Source organism: Centruroides vittatus, unplaced genomic scaffold, assembly GCF_030686945.1.
Source record: "Centruroides vittatus isolate TY-2023 unplaced genomic scaffold, ASM3068694v2 contig_754, whole genome shotgun sequence".
Lineage (NCBI taxonomy): Eukaryota > Metazoa > Arthropoda > Arachnida > Scorpiones > Buthidae > Centruroides > Centruroides vittatus.
In genome coordinates, this window is record NW_027122490.1 from 1,353,037 (window position 1) to 1,376,188 (window position 23,152).

Here is a 23,152-nt window from a genome sequence, read left to right on the forward strand (position 1 = left end):
ATTAGCGCCAAAATAGTTGGGTACCTATTCCTTTTTTTTTTCTTTCCCTATCCGTTATTTTATTGTCCTAAATTCTTCTATCATTCTTCATTAGTTGTAATTAATTATAAGTTTAGAATTAAGTCTATATATGTTTGTAATCGCCCTTTGTAAAATAATTATCTATGTATCGGAATAGTCGTCACGAGACCTGAAGCTTATGTCATTATATTTTTGTCGGGTTCCGTACTAATATTACCTGTGTTGGAGATAGAGATATTATAGCTGGCATCCCACAACCCTTCCTGTATCTATATACGCGAATAAAAGATCCTGTTGTAAATATTTATTCCAGTTTCTTTGTGTACCACATTCGCGATCATCACAATGGCGTCCGCGACAGGATGCCAGTATTAATGGTCCAATTCGACTGTGAACTTATCTCTATCCTGACGGTGTTTATTCGGTCAGTAGCCCGATCCGTGACTTTGTATTATTTTTGCTATTGTAAAAAGGTCTGTGGTATTATGGCGACCAACTGTCCTGTTGAGACAACTACGTCAAACGATATGACTACATCCAATCCTCCTCTTGTGGTTACTGGATTTCTGGGGATGATCCCCACGTTCTTGAACTCCCAGAATGACTCCGTTAACATCCAACAATTCTTTCAGACAGTGGAAAACATATCACGTCTGGCCGAGTGGAACGACGACGTTAAGATAGCTGTCCTCCAGGCAAAACTGAAAGGGGAACCCCTAAATACATTTTTTTGCCTCCTCGAACAATACCCAGGTTCATTTAACGATATTAAACGCGATCTTGTAAAATGTTTCGAAAGGAAGGCCCCTAAAGAAAGGAATGTAATCGATCAAATTATGAGCATTAGACAAGGTGTTAACGAGTCAGTTACGAACTATGTAATTCACATTAAAACGTTGTTCTCCAGGACAATTAAAGTAAATAACAATATGACGACTTTGAGGGACAATGTTATCTTGGAAAGATTCGTGAAAGGACTGAGTAATCAAATCAAACCCAATGTTTTGAGGCGCAATCCTAAAACATTAGAGGAAGCGTTTGACTTCGCAGAAAACGAGGAGCAGATCGAGGCTGAGTGTAGTAATTCAGTTGACAAGAAAAACATCAACATCGCTTCCCAACATCCTCCTAACAATCAAGGTAGTGAAGAAGATATACCGGGAGAGGAAAAAGGGCACGAAATAGATCGTATAAGGAACCTGGAAGAGGAAGTTAAGTTGTTAGCTGATTCTGTAAACCGATTAATTCAAATGCAAAAAGGGAATACTAATCGTAGCGATAATTGACTACCCATAGTAGGGAATACTACCCATAATTGAGGGCTCCAGTCTCGGAAGGAAGATAAGGTTCCTAGTCGATACTGGTGCCGAAAATTCTTTATGCAATCTGACTATAGTTGAGGCCATTCCTAGAAGAATATTAGAGGGCCTGAGCATTGAGAGCGCTAATTTCGGGGTTAGGGGTATTAGCGGTGCGGTGAATAGTTGCGAATACCTCCTTCATACTAAAATAAAATTCTTGTGTAATACTTGCCCTATAGATATCGCTTATATAAGGTTCCTGAGAACTTGGAGTATGAAGGCATATTGGGGGTTGACATTATATCTAAACTCCCTGAATTACTGGAAAGGGTTAATGATGCTTTTAGGAAGGAGTCCTCCCAACGATTAAACACCTCTAGTAACTCACTGAACTGTTCCAACTCTGTATCTGTTAAATTACCAAATTTAGAAGGGCTTACCGAAGATGTTAGAACCAAAATTATTGACATATTTAAGAAATATCCCCAGTGCTTCGCTTCCAATATATCTGAGTTAAAAGGCACGAAAGATTTTGAACATCTACCCATTATCGAGACCCCAGTCCCCATAAACGTCCGTCAATATAGGATCCCAGAATGCTATTTAAAGGAGCTCAAAAGGTTAATATCCTCTTATGTCGAAGCAGGGATCATTGAGGAAAGCACTTCAGAATGGAACTCCCCAATCCATGTCGTGGAGAAAGATAACGGGGAATTGCGTATGACTCTAGATTTGAGACGTATCAATGAAGTAACTCACCCCCAGGAATTTCCCCTGTCCAGAGTGGATGAAATTCTTAGCAAGCTTCATGGCAACCAATACTTCTCTGTCCTCGACCTAAAATCTGGTTACTTTCAGATCCCCCTTCACCCCTCTGCGAGGCCTATATTTGCTTTTTCCACTCCCTGGGGAAAGTATCAAATGTGCCGTTTACCCCAGGGAGCAAAAAACAGCGGCCGGTATTTTCAGTATGTTATGTCTAAGCTCCTCGGCCAATTTATTGGAATAAACTGCTTTGTCTTTCAAGATGAAGTCGTCCTTTTTTCAAAAACTACTGAAGAACACCTTACCCTTATCGATAAGATATTAAGCATCTTGGACTGCGCTAATTTGAAATTACACCCCAGTAAAAGCAAATTCATATTGGAAGAGGTCTCTTACTTAGGTCACATAATTAGACGTGACGGCATCCTCCCTGACAAAAAAAAAAATGTAAGTGCCATTCTTAATGTCAACCCACCTGTAAATGTAAAGGGAGTTAGGAGTTTCCTGGGGATGGTTGGGTTTTTCCGCGCCTTCATTCCAAATTTCGCAGAGATCGCAACACCCCTTACCAATTTAACTAAGAAGGGTATAAAGTTCAAATGGGATGATCATTGTGACAATAGCTTTCAAAAATTCAAACTTTTATTAACTCAACCCCCTGTTCTTGTTCACCCTGATTTCTCTGAACCCTTCCATATATATACCGACGCCTCGGAGCTATGTGCTGGTGCTGTTCTGGGACAGATGAGAATAAAAAAATTTGCCCCGATCGGTTACTTCGGCAAAAAGTTTCATGGGGCAGAGCTCAGATATTCGACAATTGAAAAGGAGTGTCTGTCCATTATACTAGCCCTATGGCATTTTAAACCAATCATCCTAGGCCATGAAGTAAATATTTATTCCGACCACAAGCCGTTAACTTATATCAAAACGATGCAAAATCACAACAAGAGATTGATGTGTTGGTCAATCAAACTATCTGATTATAGTTATAATATATGTCATATCAAGGGAAAATTAAACCCCATTGCTGACTGGCTTTCGCGCCCTGAGATTCCCATTGGAGAGTTTGGATATACACAAAATTGTAATATGAGCGCTAAGGATCGTAGTTTCTGGGAGAGGGTCGTCGAGTCTCAGGATCAGGATAAGTTTTTCTCTAAAATGAAGGAGAACCTAAAAAAAATTTGTACACTCGAACCCGTGGATTCTTTTGATGGCATCCAACATGAATTTCAGTTAGAAGGCAACGTATTGGTTCATGTTAAGCCTGATCAATACAGGTTACGTCATTGGAGGCGACCTTGTGTCGGCCCTAATATGGTTAGCGAAGTTATTAAGGCTTTTCATAACTCGGATGTCGCAGGTCATTTTGGTGTAGAGCGAACTGCCAACCTAATTGATCGCCATTATTATATCCGTAATGTTCGCACTTTAGTCCGCCATTATATTCAAAAGTGTATAACATGTCAAAAATTTAATTTGCATCGGCATCGTGCCCCTTTTCAACAGACTGAAACGGCAGAGTTTCCCTTCCAAAAAGTAGCCATTGATATCGTTGGCCCACTTCGTGTGACTCCACAGGGGAATAGGTACCTCTTCACTATCATCGACATATTTACTAGGTACGCAGAGGTGGTCCCTATAAAGGATCAATCGGCCCAATCTGTTAGTGACGCTATATTCAATCACATTGTGTGCCGTTACGGTTGCCCAGAGGTCATCATATCCAATAGGGGCAGTAATTTCACTTCTAGGATTTTCCGTGAGACTTGTGAGCTTTTGCACACCAAGCATAACATGACGACTGCTTATCGTCCATGCTCAAATTCGGTGTGTGAGAGGTTCAACAAGTCCATTTGTAGCGTCATCTCCCGCATATCGGGCGGCAACAATAAGGATTGGGACTTATTCGTTAACCCTGCGACCTTTGCCTATAATAATACAACTCACGCTTCCACTAGAGAGGCTCTGTCCTTCCTCTTATATGGCTAAAACCCCCGGTTACCTTGGACCTTCCCTAGTAATGATACTATGATCAATGGGAATGAAAACCAGAAAAACAAATGGATTGACCGTTTGAATATTATACGTGACAACGCTTTCGCGTATGGCAAGCAAAAGAATTCCCTTAATAGAGAACGCATAAATTATAGCCGTAGTTATAGCACCTGGGCAGCAGGACAGAGGGTATGGTTGTTAAGAAAAAGCACTACAAAGAAACATGGAAAGTTCTCTCCCAAATACTTGGGACCTTTTAGAATTTCTCGTATTTTAGGACCCGTCACAGTTGAACTAGAGGGTAACGTGCGCCGTGAAAAGTTTGCTGTCCATTCGGACAGGTTGAAACCATGCTTTTTTCCTGTAAAGTCACATAATTTGAAAAGAAATGACAAGACAACCCCTCTTGTTAGTGACGTAGAGGATAGTGAGACAGAGGACTACGATGTTCCTTTGGCCTACCTCCGGTATACTCCAACCGCTCCAGTTCAAGATCACCAGCAAAAACAACAATCTGAAGATACAACTTTGGACGATTATCAACACCTTTGTAAGGGAGGTAGTGACAAGCCTGGCCCCACCCACAGTTACCATCTTCGTAACAAAAAAGTCGATTACCGGAGGTTACACTACGGTAACTGACTGTTTTGTGGGGGGCATATGTGGCTAAATGCCATTTGTGTAATATATAGTTATATTTTATTTTAACTTAGAATATATTTTTTCTTCTCTTTCCTATTCATATTATCTTTACTTCCTGGAACCCTTCCCTGACCAGTGCTTAACGGCTTAACAATAGGTGACCCCATTATGGACAATAGGACTGTACGCAGCCCTCAGGGGTAGAACTAAGACAAAGGAGTCACTTTTGAGTCAGAGCTGAAGGAGGAAAGACGAGAAAGAGAGAGCTCCCGAATACGTCTTCGAGACCACGTGGGTGAAGACAAAGAGAACTTTATGTGTAGTGAAAGTGTTGACTGTTTTTTTTCGTCATTAAGAAGAGATTCGTCATATACACCGTTATATGTACCGTTATGTGCACCTCATCGCATTAGCGCCAAAATAGTTGGGTACCTATTCCTTTTTTTTTTCTTCTCCTATCCGTTATTTTATTGTCCTAAATTCTATCATTCTTCATTAGTTGTAATTAATTATAAGTTTAGAATTAACCCTTTCCCGGCCAGGGTACCGATCTATCGTTACCCTATTCGTTTAGCAAAACGGCCAGGGTACCGATTGATCGTTACCCTGTTAACAATCGATTTTTATAAAATTTATCGACAACAGATGTCAGCACTTGACGGCATCGTCTTGTTTATCGTTCATTCTACATATTTTTGTCCAGGTGGTGTTTTGTCGACTTACAAAATTTTAATTATCGGTTATTTTTTCTTAATTTTTCATTTTCTGATAATTTTTTATTTTATTTTTAGCATATTCATGCAATAATATTACTATAATAAGTTGATTTATGCTATAATAAGTTTATTCAGCTATAATATGTTAATATATCGTAAATATTTAAGTTATGACCTTCAGTTCTGATATTTTATATATTTTTTTTAATTTTTAATTTTTAATTTTTTTTTAAATCTAAAATATTAGCAAATGTTACATCTATTGCTATTGGTAATCATATGTTTATTACAAAAATATATAGTCTTGTTTGATATGAAATGAATAAAGTATATTAGTTAATTATATTAGATGAAAGCAGAATAAAGTTCAGATTTCAAACAAATGTTTGATATAATGTGCTATAATTTCACAACGAATAAACGTACGTGCATAAATGTAATATCAAATTGTACAGAACAATATTCTACGTCATTCTGGCTCAGTGACAATAAGAATAAAGTAACCAGACAATGTTAATTTTGACAAAAAGTAACAAATTTTCAAGTTTGAATGTCAATTATCATATATTATTTTTTTTTCTCATAAATTTTTCAAACAAACTTTATTGAAAAATGTCGTATTTAAAACTAACTATATTGATAAATATATGTGATTTTTTTCATATGAATCAAATAATAATTTAATTTTTGGTGAATTTTTAAAATAATATTGCCTGATTTACCTATTTTGACCTTGGCTGTTTTACAAAATAAGGGGGCGTGGCAAACGGCAGGGAAAGGGTTAAGGTCTATATATGTTTGTAATCGCCCTTTGTAAAATAATTATCTATGTATCGGAATAGTCGTCACGAGACCTGAAGCTTATGTCATTATATTTTTGTCGGGTTCCGTACTAATATTACCTGTGTTGGGGATAGAGATATTATAGCTGGCATCCCACAACCCTTCCTGTATCTATATACGTGAATAAAAGATTCTGTTGTAAATATTTATTCCAGTTTCTTTGTGTACCACATTCGCGATCTTCACAATTGGTTCCATTAAGCTTTTAAGTAAAATTCTGGCTCTTTCAGCAGGGTTTTATTTATGTCCCTAATTCCCTAATCTCTTAATTATTTAACTACTTTTTAAGTAGAAATAAGTTGAAACTGGTTACTTTGTACTTTAATATTTGTAGTCTTGGGAAAGAAGTGGAAAGACAATTTTTTATGACAATGGATACATAAATTGTAAATTTAAGGAATATAAATTCTAGAGCTTTTTTTGTACCTCATGCATCTCATTCATTAAATTTAGTTGTAAATGATGCTGTCAAAGTAACATTTAATTTTTTAACATCGTACAAGAATTGTACATGTTTTTTTCTACATCTCCTTATAGATGGAACATACTAAATTGTAATATCACCAGTTTAACATTGAAATCTGTAAGTAATACAAGATGGGAGAGCAGAATGAAAGCAGAATAAATATATCAAATATTTTAATGGATATTTTTTAAACTCCTGTCAACTATACAGAACTGTCATAAAAACATACCAGTAAATTCCTATCAGTTGGGATGAGTTATAAATCTACTCATGATTCACATAATGGGGTGAGGGCAGCCAAATATCTAGCATGCAGGCGGCTAATAACCCAGAGCCAGTCCTGGATAGAATCAGTGGAAGCATTATATGATATTTTGGTGTGTAGCCACCAAAATATCATATAATGCTTCCAACAGCTAAACCACACTCTGTAAAGTGAATGCGCCAATGCCTATAATCTGGCTGCTTTACACCAGTGTTCCGCAACCTTTTTCTACTTGCGGCACACCCATGACTCAACATAACACAGCAAAATGTTATTCCCTCAAAAACATATGATATGATACTAATAACAGAATTATGTAATGCCACCAACCTATTATTATTATTATTACCATCATCATTATTCTTCTTATTATTATTAAACAGACATCAACACCTGTGAGAAAATTTATTTTACATTTAATTTCTTAGAATATGTAAAAATGCGTGGCTTGTAATAAAGAATAAACATCATCATCATCTTATTTATCAGTGCTGCGACAGAGAATGAAATACAAGCATAAGAAACACAGCAACTGTGATAAAAATATATAAATAAAACTTGACAATTAATAGATGTAAAAGTTTGCGTCACACCTTTCACATTGTGACGGCACACCAGTGTGCCACGGAACACTGCCTTACACCATTCAAATATTTTCGCTGTGGAAGCTGTCCCGTATTTGACAATAAGGTGCTTCCATTGGGAATATCCATATATGAATTTATATTCAAATATACAATAGCAATCCTTTCATTATTTTTCACATGTAGTATAGAAATTTGAATAAGATACGTTCAAATATAAATACATATTGTGCAATTATTTTCATATTTTAGAAAATACAAGGGAAGCAGCAATTTAAGGGAACGTTTAAGCAATTTGACATGGAGTGACCTGATCCATTAGGCACTGAACTACACAATCTCTTCAGCAATGACACTATAAAATGGCCTGAAATTACTCTGTTTGATTTGCATGACTACTTTGTGGACAAAACCTTCTATTATACAAAGCAATTATTTAAAAATTACAAATTGTTGGACTGTTATAATCATTTAGTAAGTAGAAAAGTGCACAAAATATTGTAGTGCCAAGGCACTATACGTTTATTATAATTGTTATTATTTTCGTGCTTTTAGCATTACACATGTCGTGTCAGGTTTTTTTGTTTTTTTGTGAAATTCCGTTTTGTGTGTTGGTATCAGTTTTTGGATGGGTGTTACCTGTCGTGGACATTGATTGGTCAGTGGCCTAGAGCACGTGTATTGTACGTCATGCCTAATGGCAGGTGTTATAAAAAGCAAGAGACTTTCGTAGATAGCACCTTTTTTTTGTCTGATTCCGTCTCCGGGGTGTTCGACTGCCAATCCAATCTAGGAATTCCGGACAACGAGGAAAGGACTATACGTGGGAGCTACTAAGGGATCATTAGAATCCGAATGCATCAAGTTCAAGAATTCATATTACGAAGTAAGCATTGACGAAAGTTAAAGAAGCAATAAGGAACTGATGTAAGACTTTATTACAAATGCCATACGTGTTAATCATTATGTCTCGAACACACATGTATAGTATGTATATTATTCGTCTGTAAGGTATTCGGGTTGTGTCCTCCAATGATTCTTTTTGTATTAAAAAATTAGTGTAATTGTCTATCATTAAATGTTTATTTTTTGAATATTGAAAAGTTTGTAAAGTCCTTATTCATTGTTGTGCATATCTTTACCCTCCAAGATCTCCTAGCAGACTCAGGTCTACTTTAGGTGTTACAATATAGTGTTATATAGTAAAACATGTGGCTTGCAAACTAAAAGGAAAAGTAAAGTCTGGACAAAATTTAAAACCATTTCATCATCATATAGATACAAGTGAACAAAGTTTCAGGCAATAGATATTAGGAGAGAGCAAATGGCGATGGCATTTCTTACTTTGCAGTTGCTAACATTGTCATTCAGTGACACAAAATTTTCATTTTCATTCGTGTGCAGAAAGAAAAGGATCAACAATAAAGTCTATTTCTATTTCAGTAATTTTTTAATCACTGACTAAATTAATTTCTCTGTAAGGAAAGTTTGATCATTGTCTTCTTGTCCATATATGCTGAAAAAAGTATACTTGAATTGTACACATATCAAAAACAAGCTAACAAGCTGATGTACAAATGTAGTGTAAAGTAATAAAAATCAATGTCAGATAGCTGAAAAGACAAGATTTTCTCTTCTGCAAATGAGAGATTCTGTTTCTCATTTGTGCATGGTTTCACTTTGTGAGAATGAAATCACTACAAACTTATCGCTCACTGCTATTAATACTACACATTTTTGAAATACCACTGTGCATACTGCACCTACTGCCACACAGCAACTGCCAGGTTATAAGTGATATTTTAAAAATATATCATGAATTATGTTTTTTGTTTTCAAACAAGTACTACTTCTGTCACATTCAACTATACATCTCTCAAAACAAGAAGTTCAAAAATGTTTCTTTATATTTACATGACATATAGTATCCTCTTGTTCAGTTTTACATCAAACTAGGTGAATACAGGTATAAAAATAAGGTTAAGTACTCACGCCAAGGTTTAACTAGCTTCTGGTAAAAGATTTCACTGAGTACGGCATTAAAATAGTTCCTTTAGCATTAACACAAGCACTTTCGATGAGTTTATAATCGTCATCTTCAGGTGAAAAGAACAATTTTAATAAAACAAATGTGCAGAATGTTCCAAGGAGAACAAAATTTTTGAATTTAAAACAGGCATCCAGTAATTCCATTAAGAATGTACAAAAAGATTTTGACATGTTCAAATTCTTAAATCTACAGTGCGAGCAGCGCATGCGTGGAATTGACACCACAATGGCGATACGACATTAGGCGCGTTTCATTGTTTAAACGCTGATACAATGCTACTCACACCCCGGGTAGATCTAGGGTGGGAACACTGCATGCTTCCGTAGTAGCTGTGAGTAGCGCTTCCCAGATGAACACAAGCCTTCGATTGTTGTAGCATTTTAGTATTTTCGTTCTGGACCACAGGGGGTTGTAGCCTTGCTCGAGAACTTTTTTAGCGAGCTCTATAGTATATTTTCCCTTGGCTACATCGTCCTGATGCTCTGCGAGGCGGGAGGCGAGCATTCTTGTTGTTGCTCCTATATATCTTGTGCTAGCTCCCGTTGTCGGATTTTCTAGGTGTATTGCGTAAACTCCTGATTTTTCTAAAGTGGTTAGCTTGTCATGATCATTACAGATGCATCTACGTAGATTTGGTAGAGGGGTTATAGGTAGAGTGAAGTTGTACCGCCGAAAGATGCGGCTGATGCATATAGAGGGTGGTCCGAGATACAGCAACGAAGTCTGGATCACGGATGTTTTTTCTTTTCGGTGCAGCGTGGTACGTGGGAATAGGGACTCCTTTATCCTGCGGAGTACATGTTCATATTTATCACGCATGAATCCAGCACGAGATACCGCCACTCTGATGATATCTAATTCAATTTTTGCTGCTAGCTATAGGGGCAACAGCAAGAATGATCGCTTGCCGTATCGCGGAACACCAGGATGATATAAATAAAGGAAGGCAAACAACAGAGCTGACCAGAAAAGTTCTACAACAAGGTTACACTCCGCTTTGGTCAGAAACAAGCGCTCCTAAAAAGCTCTCAACAATAGAAAAATAATATTCATCTGGGAAGCGATCCTCACAATAACAGCAGAAGCATGCAACGTCCCACCCTGGACTTGCCCGAAATTTGGGTCACTCTTTACAAGCGCATAAACACTCAAACACGCCGACAAGCGCATATGTAGCGTGTGTGCTTTTCAGCGCATGCACCGTCAATCGTGCCGTTTTAAAATCTCTTTCGAACCGGCGAAGTTACCGAACGCTAAAAGAATACATTATTTTTTAAAAATTCGCCAACGAAAATCTTCCGTTATCGGTTTGGAACGTTCGGCACGTGCCTCTTTCAAATTTGTTCTTTCCACATTCGCCTGAAGACGACGATCGTAATTTTTCGTCGAAAGTACTTGCAATAAAAAGAAGAATCTATGTTAACGCTGAACTCAGTGCTACTTATCAGAAGTATATGCAACTTTGGCGTGAGTTAACTTTTATTATTTCTGCTGCTAGCTGTGTCGACGAAAGCAATAGTGTCCTTCTAACAAGTGCAGCAATGGCAGCATTGATATACCACGACAGTTGGAAAGCATCTGCTGGGATAATATACAGTAACACGTTAGATTTGTGATAAACTGCAAATTGCGGCCTCTCAACCGACTTTCATATGCACAAATCCAAGAACGTTATTGATTCATCCTGCTCTTTCTCCCAAGTGAAACTGATCGTAGGGTATGCGCCTGATAGTTGCTGCACAAATTTGAAAAATTCCTCCTCTGTGTTCTCCCATATTATTAAGATATCGTCGATATAGCGCAGATATAGTGACTGATAACTGATGGCAAGAGGGGAGTGGAAAACTCTACACTAGATTTCTCTTATAACGAGCTCAGCTAAGACTGCAGATAGCAGGGAGCCCATAGGAACTCCTCGCTTTTGCAAGTAGACGTTCTTGTTGAAAAAAAAATAAAATCGTTCTTTTCACCTGAAGACGACGATTATAAACTCATTGAAAGTGCTTGTGTTAATGCTAAAGGAACTATTTTAATGCCGAACTCAGTGAAATCTTTTACCAGAAGTGAATACAGGTATCCCTTGCTTAATGCAGTTTTGTTTAACATATGAAATTAATTGCAGCAATCCCTTTATACATGTGACAGCAGTTTTAATTAACGCAGCTTTAACAGATGTCTTTACTTAAAATATATATATTTTTCTCAGCAAATATGGTATTGTTGAATTTGCTATTTTCATGCTGAGGGTAATTTCCAATATAGATAAGTAGATTAATTATGATAGTTGTGAAATTTATCACATTACTGATAATATGATATTGTATTCTTTCTTTAGAAGTTTATTTTAAAACTTTAATTCACATTTTCTTTGCATAAAATCAAATCAAAATGTTTGCATATAAAATGTATATCAGGCATATTTTTAAATTTCATAAAAAGGTATTGGGTTGTTCAGAAAGTTCATAGCGATTTTTGATAGATGACAGTTGAGACACTGATTGATGCAAAAATGATTATAATTGTATAAACCAATGAATATTACGATAAATGACCTTGAGACGCGTCCGTTACAAAAAAACCGTTAAAATTATTCAAATAGCGTTTAATTTGTCTCATTGCAAAAATGGATGTGAACAACATGCATTATCGACACTTGTTTCTTTTCTTTTTTCGTAAAGGCAAAAATGCTGTACAAACAGCAAAAAAGATATGTGATGTTTATGATGGGAGTGCTGTATCAGAATCAACTGTTCGAAAGTGGTTTGCAAAATTTAAAACGGGTAATTTCAGCCTTGAAGATGCTCCTCGCTCAGGATACCTCCTGTTATTGAAGAGGATCAGATCAAAGCATTATTGGATGAAAACCCTCATTACACAACTCGAGAGATTGCAGACATAGTGAAGTCATCAAACAGTACTGTATTTCAACATCTAAAGAAGCTTGGATATGTGAATCGTTATGACATTTGGATACCTCATGACTTAACGAAAAAAACTTACTGGATTGCATCTCCATTTGTGACTCTCTTGAAAGACGAAATGAAAATGACCCTTTTCTGAAGCGTTTAGTGACAGGTGATGAAAAGTGGATCATTTATAACAACATCAGCCAAAAACGATCATCGGGTAAGAAAAATGAATCACCATTAAAAACTCCAAAGGCCGATCTTCATCCAAAGAAGGTCATGCTCACTGTCTGGTGGGATTGGAAAGAAATCCTGTACTATGAGCTGCTTCCACAGAATCAAACAATTGATTCTGATAAGTATTGTTCCCAATTGGATAAGCTGAACATGGCAATTAAAGAAAAACGTCCTGAACTGGCCAATAGAAAAGGCATTGTGTTTCACCAAGATAATGCCAGACCTCACACGTCTTTATGAACACGCCAAAAATTATTGGAACTAGGCTGGGATGTTTTACCCCACCCCCCTTACTCACCCGACCTTGCCCCGTCGGACTACCATTTGTTCCGTTCTCTACAAAATTCCTTTCATGATAAAAACTTTGATACTTTGGAAGCTTGCAAAAACCACGTGGATCAGTTTTTCGCGGGAAAAACTGGAAATTCCAACTCACATCAATCAAACGTACTGGATGAATGTACTTCTAATATAGCCTTAATCCTTCCAGTTATTTCTTGTATATGACCTACTCCACAATGGAAAGGACCCAATAGACTTAAATCACGCTCCAGGAGTGTATGAGATCCCTATGTGGGACAGCAGATTTAATAATAACATGGTCTATGTAGGCTCTACCAAACGCTCCCTGCAACAACGGTTGAAGGAACACCGGTACGACATAGAGAAACGCAAATATACCACCGCCCTTGCGCGGGCAACTACGGAACCGGGTATCACTGCGGATCTAGGAAATGCTCGTATCATAAGACTCACCCACTGCACAGACCAGCTTAGAATAATGGAAACACTAGAAATTTACAAGGCTGGATTGAAAAACACATGTGTTAACTATAAAGATGTGGCTAGCATTTCACAAACGTGGAAATACTGCTATGAAGGAAAATCACAAGATATTTGAGTCGTAAAGCATTCATTTTAACGATTATGTAGTAAATTTTCACCGAGATTTTCTCACGTGCCTTATCGTCATAGCACGAGAGAATGTTCCTTCAACAAATTTAAACCGTTTCACAGTAATTTGAATCAAAGGCATTCGATGTATACGTTCTAATTCTACACGTTCATTCATTATATTCCTGAAGATGGCCCAGGGTAGGCCGAAAACGTTAGAACAAACGTGAAAGAAATTAACTGGAAGGATTAAGGCTATATTAGAAGAAAAACTGGAAAGTTCTACGAAGAGGGTATCATGAAGCTGCCCCATAGATGGCAACACGTCATTAAAAACAATGGCGCATACATAATGGAATAAAAGTATATTTTTAGTTTTAAAACAATTTCTTTTATTTCTCTTAAAAATCACTACGAACTTTCCAAACAACCCAATATAATGCAATAAAAACAGTAAAAAATACTCAGTGTATGGGAAAGATGCTTTTAAACATCAAACATGTCAAAGTATGGTTTTGAAAATTTTGAACTAAAGGACACAAAATGTATGGGTCGTCCAAAACTTGTTGACAAAGAGAAATTTCAGGAAAAAATTGGTAAAAATCAACAAATAACAACTCGTAAACTTAGAACAAATCTTAGTGTCTCACCGACGTGGTAATTGTGTTCTGCATGCATTAAATAAAAAAAACAAACTGGATTGAGTATAATTTTGTCTGACGAAGGTAGGAAGCTCTAAGATTTCATTTTATTTTTAAATGAATTACACAGTTTTATCATAGAAAATTGTTCTTACAGGTGACAAAATTAAAATATTTGTTATTAATCAAAAATTTGTTCTAGCAAATGATGTTTGTTTAATCGACTACCAGGGTCCACTGTATTTGATTAACACAATTGTGATATATGTGGTAGGATTGGGAGATTAATTACTTGCATTAATCAAGGGATACAAGTATAACTGGTGGACAGAATAAAACAGGAACAATCAAGAAAGCTACTTTCAACAATTGAAAGGAATAGGTAGATCTTCAGGTCATAGTGACCCCAAAGATTGTATGAAGCTTTATCAACAAGATCATCCAACATCATACTATCCTTGTTCTGCAATATCAAAGAACACATCATCATCACAATCCAACATTTTAAGCTTTGAGGTACTGGTACCTCTCTTACATAATACTTGTCATTTCTCCTCTCTCCCTCTTATTCCAGTCTTTTGTAGTTTTAATACAGATTAAAGAATTAGCAGTTTATTCATTAAATGTTTGTTGTGATTATTTACAACTGTAATGGGGATCATGAATTAAAAACAATCCATAAACAAAGCATTAATTATAAACAAAACGTACCAGCCTTATTGCACTTTGCACATAGTTTTGAAAGTTATCACATTACTAATGTCTTCAGTCCACGTCTATGATCTTCCTCAGGCAGATCTTTTGAAAAACAATTCTTTCTGGTGCTGGCGGTGTTCTATTTTTCATTTGGCTCTGATGCATTCAAATTTCAAACATTTCCTTTTTTTATGAATTTTTAAAACATGTGTGCATGTGTAATTTGTTATAGTGCTGCATAATACATAGCTTGCCATGCCTTTGAGATTTGTTTTTTGTCAGAAATTACATCTATTACACGCCTTTAAAGTATCCAGCATACTGTTAAATTATCATAAGAACGTTTTCGATCACTTTTAGAGATCTTCTTCAGTTACCCATTAAAAGAACGAACAAAATTCGAATTTAAAAGATCGCAAGTTTCGTTCATAATGACGTCATCACTAACGTAAAACATTAAGAAATTAAAAAATTAAACAAATCAAATAATTCTAGTTCCCGTGTGTAAATAACTTAACGGTAAAAACAAAATAAGATGAGAAAGGAGAGAAGCGGCTAGTGCGTAGAAGTGAAATTACGTCATATCCGTTATATGGAAAGACTTCCAGGCGGTTGCTAAGCTGTCCGAGTCTCTATGATTAATGCAGTGTTTGCTGAGGTGCGCCTTGTGTATCTCCATTTTTTCTATGTGTTTTATAGCTTGTGTTGATCTGGTAGGTTTAATGATCTCAGCCTTGTCCCAATAAACCGTCACGTCCTGCTCCTTGGCGAATGCCGCTAGTACCGTACTATCAACGTTTTTATTGACTGCGTATTTGTGTTCCTCGATCCTTTTTTTCAAATTTCTCATGGTAGCCCCTATGTACACAAGGTCTGAGTTGAATCTCTTATCCCTCAACGGTATCGAGTAAACTCCCGTGAGGGTGTCGTATCTATATCTTTCCTTGTCGTTTCTCAAAAGTTTATAAACCGTGGGATTACATCTATAAACTATGCGGAAATTCCTTTTTCTGGCTACTTTCTTAGTGACTTTGTTTAAAAACGGTATGTAATTAAGGACAATCCTTTCTTTCTGCTCATTTTTCTTTATACGTCGGCTGTGTGGCTGGTAGGTCTTAATAAGGGTATCTATCGTTTGTCTTCTGTACCCATGTTGTAACGATAGATACCCTTATTGACGTAATTTCACTTCTACGCACTAGCCACTTCTCTCCTTTCTCATCTTATTTTGTTTTTACCGTTAAGTTATTTACACACGGGAACTAGAATTATTTGATTTGTTTAATTTTTTAATTTCTTAATGTTTTACGTTAGTGATGACGTCATTATGAACGAAACTTGCGATTTTTTAAATTCGAATTTTGTTCGTTCTTTTAATGGGTAACTGAAGAAGATCTCTAAAAGTGATCGAAAACGTTCTTATGATAATTTAACAGTATGCTGGATACTTTAAAGGTGTGTAATAGATGTAATTTCTGATTTGTTTGTTCCAGTAAGCATTTATTATTATATATTGTTTTTTGTCTCTAAAATTGATCGAAAAACCCTGGCAATCTGCTTTAAAAATCCCCAATGCTTCCAAATTCCTAAGTTGGTGTATACAACAAGTTTTTCATATTAAGATAGTCTGTTGTAGTTCTTGTGTAATCCCATTCTCATTGGCATATATAACTAAGATGGTGGTTTCTTTCTCCTTTTCTATATCTGCTTTGTGTTCAGGAAGGTATTGTTTGAGAGATCTTTCTGTAGACCCAGTGTATATAAGGTCTCATTAAACCTGTTATCCTTGAGCAGAATTTTATATACTCCTGGTATTTAAAAATTCATAAAAAGGAAATGTTTGAAATTCGAATACATCAGAACCAAATGAAAAATAGAACATCACCAGCACCAGAAGGAATTATTTTTCAAAAGATCTGCCTGAAGTAGATCCTACGCTTGGATTGAAAACATTAGTAATGTGATAATTTTCAAAACTACATGCAAAGCACAATAAGATTGGTATGTTTTGTTTATCATGAATTAAACTTTTGTTTTATGTGGTTACCTTGGTTGGATCTTTTTGTCAATCCTAACTTAATATACTCACAAGAAAGCCATAGATAGAAAATAAATTAATAATCCAATATAATTCAACAAATCAAGATCAGAGAAACAAAATATAATATTCCACAAATTACAAAACAAAATAATTAAAAATGCTTCAACAGAGCAAAACAAAAATGAGAAGATAGCATTTGCACTTGCTGCTAGAGTTTTGAGTTATGAATCCAACTGATGACCTGAAAGCACTATCAAATGGAATTGCTATTTTGTCATTTCTGTTTAACTGCATTAAAACAAATCATAATCATTGACACCGATTTACTCAACATTTTTCATTAAATTAATTAATTTTTATTTTAGAGCAAAATTTATTATTCACCTTTGTTGTGAATCTTCTGAATAACTTTGAACTTTAGGTAAAATTTTCCTTTCTTTTGAAGTTATATTTGGTTTTTTATTTTCATCTATCATCATTGTACACAATCCAATGGATAGTGGTGTTGAAACTGGAGTAACAATAGTAAGGCACTGAGACTCAACCATTTTAGCTAATTCATAATTTATAGGCATTGTTGCATTCTGTGATATGTCAGGAACAACAGCTATTTGTGGGGGTGTTGAGGCCTGTTGAGGTGAAGATGGCATTGAAAATTGAGACTGAAATGTTACATTTCCAACAGATGATAGTTCACTATCTTTAGTAAATTCATTTTTACTAAAACCATGAGATCCTAATTCAGAAATTATACGTGTTAACTGGGGTGTTTCAGTGAAATTTTCACTTTTAAGATATTCACAAATTTCTTTTATTTTTATCTCTTTTACTTCTTTGTGATTTATTATTTCATTGTTTTTTATATTATTATGTTCAAGAAAATTGAAAGGATCAATTTCATCAGTTAAACTGATAAGATCATCTGTATTAATTTGTGACAAAAATAAATTGGCATTTGAAAAAAATTCATCTTCACAGCTTGTTAATATGTTTGAATTTTGATTTGCAATTGTCTTATTTTGTTGTAGTTCTGTGTAAGTAACTTCATGCCTTTTGGAATTTCTCTTTGATATATCATATATAGATATTCTAGAAGAAGTAGTATTTTTTACTGGTCCTCTTTCTAATATTTCCAATGAAGATGATTCTATTTCTTCATTGAAATCTCTTTCTGTTACTTCATTTTTCTCATCAGATTTTTTATTATTAAGATGAGTAGGAAGCCTTCCTTCTTCCTTAATACATACTTCTGTCTCAACTACATTTTTACTCTCAGAAGAAGTTTTAATATGCTTTCTATTTTCTTCCTTTTTGTTTATTAAGTATGAACAATTATTATTCTTTTGGGATTCATTCTTAAGATTTTTATCTCTAATAATAACTTCATCAGATATCTGTAATTTTAAAAACTGTTCAATAATATCATTCTTTTTAATTGGATTATTACATTTTAAAGTAACTTCTTCAATATTTTCATTAGTAGAATCTTCTTCTAATGTCATTTTAATATGAAATGCTGTATTGTTGAATAAATTCCTATAAAATAAAAAATATGTTCTAAATATAATTATGAAAATAAAAATTACCATCATTTTTAATTAGATTAATTAAATTTTAAAATATTCCATTAACTACAATAAATTATTGCAAGTTTCTACAGATAACCCATAACAACACATTACCCACACCAGAATATTGTATATCCCATTAAAAACTGCTAGAATGGAATTAAAAATTTCACATATCCTGCATCACTATATACCTCTGAAGTCATTTTTGAAAACAATAATTAGTTATATTGAAGCACAGTTTAAAAGTAGGTGTTAGGCACCATCTCTTGATAAATTTAATAATTATAGATTAATTAAATAATTTAAATAATTTAGAATTACTGGAAGAAAAGAATCGGCCCGAAGCGGGACTTGAATTCGCAACACCTGCTTACTGTGCAGATGCATTGCCAATTACGCTACCCGGACCTTCGGTCTGATCTCCTCTTCCGGCATATATAAGCTAACGATATAACCATCAACGATTATTACAATGTCAGCCGGGGATGCATTCAGCGCCCACGACATGCAACACCCAAGGCACTCAACTGGCCATTGCAAACCCAAGCAAGGCATATATAAATAATCAAACATCCTTACTACACCTGATACATTTAAAGCTTTACATCAACCAAAGCCAAATATTATCAGGCAAGAAATGGCTGATACTAATAATTTAATAGGCTGTCGATGGTTATTTTGTTAGCTTATATATGCCAGAAGAGGAGATCGAACTGAAGGTCTGGGTAGCGTAATTGGCAACGCATCTGCACGGTAAGCAGGTGTTGCGGATTCGAGTCCCGCTTCGGGCCGATTCTTTTCTTCCAGTAATTCTAAATTATTATTTAAATTATTTAATTAATTTATAATTATTAAATTTATCAAGAGATGGTGCCTAACACCTACCTCTAATGCCAAATTGCCTATTAAATTATTAGTATCATAGACACAGTTTAAAAGATATTGTCTCAAACATAATGTGTTTTGTATATAAAAATATTAACATATTTTGAAGAAATGCTAAACCTTCATTTCACTGTCTTCAAACCTTCAGGAACAAGCAGTCTCTACAGGTGGAGTCAACCTTTTTTATTGAGGTTTCTCGTCTGCCTTAGTATGTAAAAATGTTTAAAACATTGTCCTTGGCCTATTCTTTTAATACTTTGTATTAATTATAATATATTTTTTAAATATTTTAATGTAATTGGGTCACTACCTAGGAACTGTTTTTTAAACATTTTCACTGAGGCAGACAAGAAGCCTCAATAAAAAGCTCAATGAGACTGTTCCTGAAGGTTTGAAAAGAACAGTGAATTGAAAGTTCAATGTTACTTCAAAATATGTGAATGTTTTAAAATAAATATTGTCCTCAGCCTATTTTTTTAAAAATATCTTTTATTAATTGTAATATATTTTTTTTGTTCTATTTACATCAGCAGTTCATTGTAGTTGTAATTACAAAATAATTATAATGGAGAAACCAGAAAATTTGTAACCAAACAGCCTAAACTGCATACGTGACAAAAATTAAAAATGGTAACCAAATGACAATTTTAATAAAATAATGACAATTTTTTTATCACTTTGTTTTATATCTATTTTTCAAATAGCACTAATCAAAAATTCTCTTGCTAGTCATCACCTTGTCACTGTGAGAGTGCTCAGTAGTTCCAATGAACCATGGAAGAAACATAATATGGCAATAGAGCCATTCAAGTGAATAGGATCTATGGGAAGAAATAAAACAAATAGTACCCATAAACTGCATGTGACCCAGAGTGGATAGTTGCTAAATAGTTGTGAGTTTGCCAACTTATGGGGGGAAAATCATTAATCCCTTGTCAGGGATGACCTAGAGACTCTTGCATATGTGGGCAGTGATGAAGGAAGTCAGAGAATACAAAAGTGCCTTACAAAACCATTTATTTTAAACAGACATTGGCAAGAGGAATCCTTGAAAAAGTCAAAAGTAACTTGTTCAGGTGTCTGAACTACATGTTATGCTGGCTTCCAAATTTAAGTTCTGTCAGGCAGCCCCAGGATAATGGCAAGTCAGTGGCTAAAGAGTAGACTTGGTGTATACAAATACTCCATCAGACCTGATGTTTCAATGCCGACACAGAAGGAGAGCGGAAGTATGGAAGTTCAAAAAACTCTGTTGTCCTAGGATATTAGAGTTTTTATAGGATTTTCATTCTTAATTACTTTTTTAATTGGTTGGGCTTCCCTTTCCCTGCCCCCAAACTGGTCTCTCACATGTCTCCTGGCAGAAAATTGAGACCAGTTCGGGTCATGAGAAAGGTTTGCTTGGTCTATGGTCTATCCGAAAAGAAAGGATGGATGGTCTATCCAACACCATCCTTTCTTTTCGCCATTGTATTGTGGCCGTCAGCCATATTGTTTTCTTGTTTATTTTTTGTTTAGTTCATAAGTTGTAAATACATATATATATATATTTTTTTCTATCTTCCTTCTTCCTTCATTCTATTCTCTTATTTCCGTTCCTTTCTTCTTTGTCTCAACAATCTGACCGTTATCACTAAAGGGCAGGATTACCCCTCCTAAGTAAGAACAAAAGAAGGCGAAGACGCCCTGAAGGCTAAGTGGTGGAACAAGGGACACTTTTCTACTGGACCTCGAGAAGGACGGAAGTGTGAGCCAGCGACCGACCAGAAATGGGAAAAATTGAAAGGAGGCTACAGGACCATCGAGGCCAAAGGAATATAGACACAAAACCGAGGGAGCACCGAGGGAATCGAAAAAACGTCGAGGGCAGACAGCCGAACAAGGAAAAAGAGAGAAAAACGGCTGCTATTGTGGAAATACACTCTAGCGAAAATACCGATCAACGTAGACCCGGGTACCTTCCATCTGTTTCTATATACTTTCCATCTTTCCTAAATCCATCTGTTTCCCCTTTCCTTTTTAGTTTTTAAGGTAGATATAAGTTTAGTTTTAAGTCGGGTGTAAAAAGTTTGTGTTACGAGTGCAGGTGTGATTCTTTGTATGTGGCGACCCCCCTTCCTCAGTGAAGTTATTCCAGTTGGAATCATTTGTAATTAGAAAAGGAAAGAACCGTGTTCTGGAGGAGAAATAAAAGAACTTTTAATTGTGTATCAGTCTCTGTGTTCATATTTGTAATGTGCATTCACGGGTTTACAAGCCTCTCTCCACAAACAACCACAGTATAAGAGCAAAAATGTCAAGATCCAGCATCCCAGTCTTGATGCAGATAACTCAACACCTTGAAGAACTGGTTGTTTCTCTGTGTCACATTAATAGTTCTTTACTAAATTTGTATGCCCTTTTTAAGTCTGAACTATTTCTGGGGCCTCACACACTGTCTGTTTTCCATATCAGAGACAGCTAAATTATAAACTTGGTTTTACATGTATAAGTACACCTACAGATCATTTCACATATCTTGGCCAGGCAATGGGTAGTACAGGTATCCCTAACTTAATGCAGTATTTAATTAACACGTTGTGGCTGTTAGCCATGTAATGTATAGTTTTTGTATATATTTTTATTTTAGGCTTAGTATTTCCTTTGTTCTTTGTCTTTACTATTCTAGAACTTTCCTTCTTAATCCCTTTCCCCTTGGTTGGGGTCACCAGTTCTCGAAACAGACGTTAGAAAACAAAAGATTTAACAACTCGCTAGGGAATCAAAACAGTGGGAAAGCATAGATTTTGCAGAGATCTCGTCGTGGCAAGAGGTGCAGTTGAATCATGCTTGGGATTGTGGCCAGTGAGATCAGAGGCAACTACAGAGACTTCTTGAGAGTACGATAGGATTTTTTTTCCTTTTCGATATCGTGGGGGTTTAGCTTTAGTAGCGGCCCCAATTGATAAGAATAACAAGAGAAAGTAGATCCCCGAAACAACAGTGTTGAAGGCAAGGAGCTTCCAGAGTTAAGGAGTCCAGTGTAGAGAACCTAGTGAAGATACTCCAAGCAAGGTGAACTAGTAAATGAAACAGTTGATAAGATAAAGTGCTGAAACCAATCGAATATTGTTCACCGGTGAGCCATCCAAGGTATATAACTACAAAAATTCCCGGGTCTTTCCTTCTTCCCCCTTCTTTTTCCTTAACAATCTGTCCAATTTCCCTGTCTCCTTCTTAGTGTGTAATTAGGTTAAGTTATAGATTAAGTTCCCATGGTGGTATTGTTGCATTTTCGTTCAAACTGATTATTGTAAAGGACCATTCAATTGTATATGTGAACTGAAAGCCTGTGAATTAAGATTGTTTTTTTTCTTTAGAACATATTCAAAGAGAGAATAAAATTGATCTGTAATATCTATATTACAGTGGTGTCTCCCTTTTTGTAATTCTGTTCGCGGAACTACTCGATAATCGCTTTGTATTCACCACAACATGAAATTAATTGCAGCATTGCCTTTATATATGTGGCAGAAGTTTTAATTAATATGGCTTCAACAGCTGCCTTTACTTAACATGGATATTTTATTTGATCAATGCTATTTTGACATACATAGTAGCATCAAGGGATTAATTAACTGTTAATCA

At 35.6% G+C, this 23,152-nt stretch overlaps 1 protein-coding gene across 1 annotated transcript in view; it reads right to left on the reverse strand.

The window, feature by feature from the left end:
* Nucleotides 1-23,152, reverse strand: part of LOC136981413 (uncharacterized) — a 101,971-nt gene that overhangs the window by 64,323 nt on the left and 14,496 nt on the right. Inside the window, exon 2 of the mRNA XM_067277731.1 lies at nucleotides 17,454-18,605. Coding sequence (XP_067133832.1) covers nucleotides 17,454-18,571 — 1,118 coding nt within the window. The 5' untranslated portion in view covers nucleotides 18,572-18,605. The remainder of the gene's footprint in view (nucleotides 1-17,453; nucleotides 18,606-23,152) is intronic.